We start from the raw sequence: 7,879 nt of genomic DNA on the forward strand, positions 1-7,879 counted from the left end.
GAACTGTTTCAGAAAACAGTTGTTGGCTTTGTTAAGAAATTATTTCTCCTAATCCCACCCAAAGTAGCGCAGATATTTGTCACCTACCAACAGTATTTTTATTACCTCCTTCCTTGTGCTCAGCCTTTTACTGTTTCAATCTTTATTTTTGAGATTACTATTACCATTTCTTATAGGCCGTTTTATTCACATGACCTGCTACATATGACTATATGAATAAAACCCCGTGGGTTTCCCTCCTCAGTAACTGCTTGTTTCTCTTGCTTTGCTTCTTCCTGCTCAGCGGGCAACTGTAGTTTCTTACCTGAACAGCAGCTGCAGGATAAATGCACATGTTATTATTTCTCCCAGCCCTACTAGCTTTCATTAGCTTATAGAAATCAGGTCATTTACATTAGCTCTTGCCAACTTTTCCCCAGTGGCTAGTCTTAAAATACTGTCCAGAAAAATTTATCCGTTGTTCATGTGCTTGCTAGCCTCATGCTTCCTCAGACATGCATTTTGACCCGTTCTTAATTTGTACAGTTCCCAGTTCTCGGTTGTTGGTCTCCTGCCCACAGGGGTTCTATTTTGGTAGAATTTACTTGTCTCTTGAGATAAACATAGATAATTTATTATTATTCCTTGTTCCTTATTAAGCCCAAACTTAACTTAAATGTTTGTTTTACTAAGCAGTATCTTTCCTAACCTATTTTATTTCTCTACCTTCTAAATTTAGTTCTCTTTGAAATGACAAAGGCCAAACAGCTTAGAATTTAAAAAACCAAAACCCTCAGGTTATGAAAATAATGCAACATCAGACTTTGGAGAACTTAGTATGATCTCTTCTTATGTGTTTATGTATAAAATGGGATCCTCTTTCCCCAGTTATTTACATTAAAGATACTGATACAATTGTGCTTATCAGATCTGGAAGTTTACTACTACCACAGGCTTCCCCACAAACCTTTAGAAGTATGACATCAGTGTGCAGGCCACTGTGCTGTAATAATATCCACGCTAGTGCTGGCATCAGAAGCAGACCTTGCCATTATGGACATTACCATCAAGACGAGAAATTAAGAGCCATATTGCTAGCATAGCTGTTCTGTTGCTGATACGTGAGTTAGAGCATTAACTGCATCTGAATCTGCTTTAGGTAGTTGTCCGCTCTGACATTTTGATGTATTTTAATTGAAACAGATCCCACATCCTCCTGCAGTGGAACATCATAAACAGGGGATGCTGCAACCACCATATTGCATGGGATGGGATGAGATTAAGACTTTTCAAATGAGAGGAATAGCACTCAACATAATTCAAGAACTCTGGCAGAATAAAAAATTAACAAGGTTTCCCAGTTCTCAAATTAATACTCACTATATTGTGCTGTCTCACTGTTCCTCTCTTACCATTGCCTTTCTCCTTGCTTGTGAGATTTCTGACTTTTTCTGTATCCTTAGGCTGTGGCTGAGGAAGGTGTGAGCGTGCTTGTTCACTGCTCTGATGGCTGGGATAGGACAGCCCAGGTTTGCTCTGTAGCGAGCCTTCTGTTGGATCCATATTACAGAACTATGAAGGGTTTCATGGTAAGCAGGTTCTCTTTCACAGAGTAAATGAAGTATTATGGCATCATTTAAGATGAATATCTTTGGTTTTAATGGAAGATAAACTTTCCTTAAATATACCTTTTTCTTTCTTTCCTTTTTTTTTTTTTTTTTTTTAAGTAGGAAGGAAGGTTTTTATCTGTCCAAGTTACAGTCTCTCAGTTTCTGTTTGAAATGTTATCAAAGATGGGGATCAGTTGGGCACCCTTTTCTTTTTTTTTCCTAACCTTGAGCAAGAAACTTTCTCACAGCCCAAGGAGCTTTCGTGCAAGCAAGAATTTGTATTCATTTTCAGGGATCAGTGAAGTTTTGAGTGTCAGAAGTGTGTGCTCCCTAGACATTAGATTGCAATGAGCAGCTATGTTGGAAAATCTGTTCCCTTCCCAACCAAATCAGTAGTGGTAAAGCATCCAGGAATGCTTATCAAGTTACTGGTCACATGTTAAAAAAGATGTTTGAAACGTTTTTAGGTTCTGTTTTAGAAAATTATTAATCAAGCTAATTGAAATTGTGCTGAAATACCAGCATCCTATCTGTATCCATGAAGAGTGCTACTTTCTCCTGAGCTGGCAGCAGTGCTCATTGCTCATTATTTCTCTGCTTACTCTAAAATTTATCTGGGATTCTAATACTGCTTGCTTACATCATTCTTGCTTGTCACTTTTCTGCTCATCCTAAGAATTAACTGGGATTCCAATACTGCTTATTCACACCACTCTTCTGCCTGCTTTAACATGTATCAGCTGTGCTCCACAACACTGAATGCAATATTCTCATTTTAGGTGTTAATTGAAAAAGACTGGGTTTCCTTTGGTCACAAATTTAACCACAGGTAAGGTGGTGCTAAGGTTTTTCTATATATATTTTTATGCAGTCGGTACCCGCTGCCATTCCAATTTTACTGCCTTGTTGCCTTCAAATCATATCAACAGAATACCCTCAGGAAACTGCCATACCCTTTTCTCTTACTATATTTAGCCACCTGGAAAAATCAAAGTGAAATATTTTCATATCAGTCTTTTCTGATATATGCACTCCAAGACTGCTATTGGGAACCCTGAGTGCTGGTCTTGCAGTTGCTACAAGCATTGAGAGGTCCATGTGAGAGAAAAACAGCATGTATGTGGCTTGCAAAATCCCTTTGGACTCCAGCAGATCTTTCACTAGTGCCAAGACTCCCCAGCTAAGTCCCTGTTCAGCAAAGTCTACATCTTCCAGGACAGTACTTAATCTTAGGCATGCCTGTGAGTTATCTATTACGTAAAATATACTCTTCCTATTACACTCTGTTCTAACGAAAACAGTAGGATTTGTTCAGAAACGTCAGGTAAAGTGAACCAGAAAGTAATCTATTTGGACAAGTTATTTTGTACATCCATTATGTAAATGCTATAATGTAATGAAAATGTTTGAAGACTTTACATATTTAAACATGGATAAATACCCACAATTTCTTTCTTTCTTGTATTTCCTTTTAGTTTCTGTACAAATAAAAAATGCAATTTTTATATTGGAGTTTAGTTACATTATATTGCTTAATTTTAATATAAATTTGTTCTAGTTTCAAAAAAACACAACAAAACTTTCAGGAAATCTGAGCAGCTCCACACCACCTGTGAAATTCCAGCAGGAATTACTACATTTAATATGATACTTCAGATGTCTACTATAATCAGTGGTGAAAGATACTATGAAATTTAATCACCACTGATAGCTTTGGTTTGCAGTACAATATTGCTATATTTTCTTTCATGCATAATAACAGTAGAATTAGAAGTTTCAATTTTAGATATTTATGGAATTCCACTCTGTTGGCATATATATACACACACTATACAAGCAGAATAATTGATTGAAAATGCTTCTTCCTATCATGTAGACTTAGAAAATATTTTTTACTTCTGTGTTTTGTATTTTCAGGCTCCTTTTCTTCATTGCAAGTGGTTCCAAGAGACATTTTTATAAACAGAAAGTTTCGTGTTCACTTGACAGTTACAGTAGCCTGTAAACACTTCCCACTTTTTAAAAAGTTCACCAAGAGAGGGCAGCTTTAAACTGTTTTCTGTCAAGGTTATTCTGTTCTGCTCAGTTTCCTGGTTTTGGGAATGGTCTGCCATTAAGCAACTGTCTAAGATAGATACGTTTTCATCATTGAGTCCTTGCAGTCATTCTTATGATGACTTATGTTACTGTGGTATAACTTTATATTAATAGCATCAAAACATGGCTCTGCAGCAGCCAACTGTTAGTAGCTGTAAGGCAACAAGACACCTGTAAAAGGTGAGGGGTTTTTTGTATTTGATAAATTCTGTCTTCATTCTAGTCCATGAATCTTGCATGACTTTTTTAAGTAAAAAAATATACTAGTAATTGAGATTTTAGAAATGAATGCCTATGATATAACTTGCACACTAAAAGTGAGGGGTTTGTTTTCATTAGTGTTAATTCAGTTTTCCTAGAGGATTTCAGGTTATAATTGACAGTATCTTGTCTTGTTTCAGGTATGGCAATTTAGATGGAGATCCAAAGGAGATATCCCCTGTTATTGACCAGTTCATTGAGTGTGTTTGGCAATTAATGGAACAATTTCCTTGTGCCTTTGAATTCAATGAGAGATTCCTCATCCACATACAGCATCATATCTATTCTTGCCAGTTCGGGAATTTCCTGTGTAACAGCCCAAAGGAGCGACAAGAGCTGAAGTATGAACTTTAGTAGCATATTTATGCGTGGGGTATGTGGGAGGTGGTGTGTTGAGGAGTCAAGACATTTGCCAGCCTACATGTATGTGCTTTTGTAAGGCGCGAGGTGCTGCAGTGTAGACTTCTTGGCTGTCATCTTCTGGCAACACAGATCAATACCGAAAAAAGCTGATCCTCTGCAATGTGGCTCTGCCGGGAGTGTAATCCATGGTGTGCGTGACAGGGATTAGTGAAAACTGGCAAGAGCATTAGCCTTTCAGCCATGCAGCCCTACCCATATTGCAGCATTAACAACATACAAGGCAAGCTGTCACTGTAGCTCTAATACAAGATGACATTAACTCTAGTTCTAAAGTTCTCAGGTTAAGAGTCACTGCTCTCCTGTGTTTTAACCTGTCTTTGCATCTCATGTCAGGACACTTTAGTCCTGATCTCTCAGATAGATACTTTCTTATGAACAGCATTTTTGTCTGGTAGCCCTCCCCAAGATGGAGTCAGCAAACTACCCTTCTGCTGTCTGGCCCCAAAGCAATTATGAACTAATCTACCTGCCCTCAGGCCCAGAGACAATAATGTCATTCCTGGTAGTGTTGATGTTCATATCCGTTTCTTGGGGCCCTGGCTTCTCAGGTACATCATGACACCCAAGACTTTTCTCATGCATCCCGATCATGGCAGCAGTAGTAATGAGGAAGGTGGGAGCTACTGCTTGCTGCTGCCATTTGGTCCCTTTCACCGCTCAAATGCAGAGCAGCCTCAGTGCCACAGTCCATTTAAAATCGAAACCTTCACGGGTCATCATATCCCAAGACCTAACTGCATGAGAAATTGCAGCTCAGTGGCATAGAAGTGCCTTTAAATGTGGAGATCCCTTTGGTGTAGAGATTGGTCTGAAAGCTTTTTATGGAAGTGATCCTCTCCGTCTTGCAAAGGAACCTGTCTCTCCACCTTCCCTCTCCAGCTGCTCTTGCTTTATGGGAAATGGATTGGATTTTGCCTTTAGTGACCAACAAAGGAATACAGGTCTCTGTTTTTCTGTGTTTGTAACTTAAGTCTACTTCTGTTAAGGAAGTACTAAGCTGGTTGTCAACGAGTAGTACAGAGCACTAGAATGTCGCATCTAAGCTTTAGCTATACCTGAATTGTAGTAGAGACTTTAATATATTTGTATTTAATACATTTTTTTTCAGAATCCAAGAACGAACATATTCATTGTGGGCTCACTTGTGGAAAAATCGCGCCGATTACCTGAATCCTTTGTACAGGTCAGACCACAGTCAAACCCAAGGGACCCTGCATCCACAGATGGCTCCATGCAACTTCTTGTACAAGTAGGTAGTATCACTTGCTACTGAGAATTGTAGGATGTGTTAGAACAGAACAGAGTGCCTTTGTATTTAAGTATTTTTCGTTCCATAAGGTAGCTTACAGAGAGTAAATTCCGTCTCAGATGCAATGTGTTCATTCCTTGTGTGCTCATGTCAGCCAACACCTCTGCACAACTCCACAACAGAGCATTAGTCTGAAAAGAAGCTTAAGATTAAAGCTATATTCATAGTTGTGTGTCCTAATTTCATGGTTACTCACTTCTTCCACTGAGAAATCTCTCTTTCAGTTCTCTTCTCGTCTGTGGTTTCTAAATTTAAAGTTGCTTCAACTTCTTCCATTCCAAGACTTTGTGATGTTTATTTGGATCAATTGGTGTTGAAAATAAAATGGAACATTTCAAGAAATCATACGGTTTCATTGCTAGAACAATTGTTTAGTAAAACAAAAAGCAGACTTTCTCCATGTTGTTTTTATACCTCAAAGTATACACAGTAAATTTTACTTGATTTTTTTTTTCAAAATGTAACAAAATACCATAATTTTAGAAATGTCACCATTGACATTCTGACTCAACTAATTAATTGTGCCATTAATCTTAACAAACTTAAGGAGATCTTGAATAGAACTTCATGAAAACTGTGATTTAAGTAAAACTGATCAGTTTGTTTTCCAGTTGCAAGTAAAAGCACCTGTTAAAAAGTTAATACATATCCTAAATGACAGAAATGGAATTATTCACATCTACTATTCCAGGTCACATCCACTTTAAAACAATTTAAAAATAGTCATTAATCGTATTCTTTAGGATAGTGGGATTTATAAAACAAGTACTGATACTGCAGATCCCCCATCAGATGAGTAATCCCGTTGATTTTAATGGAATTACTTGGGTGCGTAAAGATTTCCAGGCACGAACTATCAGACGATAAACTTCAGGGGGAATGTGACTTAAATAGTATACTATTGGGGTAGGAATAATAAACCATCAAAGAGCACACACGTGCTCCAAAAATATCTGTCAGCTACTTGGCTGGACAGCTGCAGCTGAGGGCAGGTCTCTCGGCTACTTAACCTGTCTGGTGAACTAGTTACATACTCAGAGTCTGGCTGTGGCCATGTATTGCCAGAAAGACAGAAGACAGGAGTGCTAGAGTAAGCTATGGACTTAACAGTTCGAGTCCTTTCCTCCTGAAAACGAAAAATCAACTCAGCTTTTTAACTAAAGGTTTGTCAAATAATTCCATAGACCAGGAAAAGAACTTGCCAACGTATATGCTTCATGCAATTTCCATAGGCCAGTTTAAATTTTAAGACAGCAGGATGCCATACTGTTTTCTTTACTCCTGATTTTTAACTCTTCTTTACAGGGCAAAAAACTCCTGTTAACTAGCTGCATCTCACACCCTGGCCCCCCAGGCCCAAACAAAACCAAGCATACAGAATTTCAAAGTTGACTTCATGGGAAGTTAAAGAACAGCTGAAAACTAGGATTATGAAAAACTGTCTTTAACCTTGGCTGTTTTATAGGTACCATTGCTCTAAAGCCCACAGTGTAGAACAAGAAAATACAGCAAAAGTTTGCATTCAGTGAACCACCCTCAGCCATGTGATCTAAGTCAAAGGTACATTCACCTGTCTTTCTATTGTGTATCAGAATTGGTTCAAGCAGAGTTGCATTTTCAGGACAGAGCCAATGCAATTGAACCATAAATGTTACCAAACAGCCAATGAACTTATGTGTTTGCACTCTAATGATGAACAATCCATGGATGGATGATTTTGGACAACACGTGTCTGGGAAAAAAAACAAGCGTGTATTTAAATCTTCTGAGGCCACCTCACCAAATGAGAAAATTGCTGACCTTCTCGTCAATTCCAGGTTCTGGAGTGGCATGTACAACCGCTTTGAAAAGGGGCTGCATCCTCGACAGTCAGTCACTGATTATCTGATGGCAGTGAAGGAAGAAACTCAGCAACTGGAAGAAGAGCTGGAGGTCTTAGGAGAGGTAATAAACACTTGATCTCAATGCCCTAGACTTCACTGATGGTAAATGAAACCCAACTCCATATGCTGCAGAGTCGCCTACATGCCACATCCTTCTCTGGCATGAGGATGTTTAGCCATCATCTTTGCGCTCACATAAACTACTGCGAATCTTTTGCATTTAAGACACAACAGTGGACTTTTTTTCTTTAAGGATAAAATTTCACCTGTGTTAGTGCACAAGTACTACTCCTGAAAGAATTTTATATCCTTCTGTA

The 7,879-nt window shown here is 38.4% G+C and overlaps 1 protein-coding gene across 2 annotated transcripts in view; it reads left to right on the forward strand.

Annotated features, from left to right (window-relative positions):
* MTMR7 (myotubularin related protein 7) overlaps positions 1-7,879 on the forward strand; it is a 52,855-nt gene that overhangs the window by 41,969 nt on the left and 3,007 nt on the right. For both annotated transcript variants that reach the window (XM_069789225.1, XM_069789234.1), the window contains 5 exons: positions 1,443-1,568; positions 2,369-2,418; positions 4,088-4,288; positions 5,479-5,619; positions 7,497-7,623. In XM_069789225.1, coding sequence (XP_069645326.1) covers positions 1,443-1,568; positions 2,369-2,418; positions 4,088-4,288; positions 5,479-5,619; positions 7,497-7,623 — 645 coding nt within the window. The remainder of the gene's footprint in view (positions 1-1,442; positions 1,569-2,368; positions 2,419-4,087; positions 4,289-5,478; positions 5,620-7,496; positions 7,624-7,879) is intronic.

Source organism: Haliaeetus albicilla, chromosome 1 (assembly GCF_947461875.1).
Source record: "Haliaeetus albicilla chromosome 1, bHalAlb1.1, whole genome shotgun sequence".
Classification (NCBI taxonomy): domain Eukaryota; kingdom Metazoa; phylum Chordata; class Aves; order Accipitriformes; family Accipitridae; genus Haliaeetus; species Haliaeetus albicilla.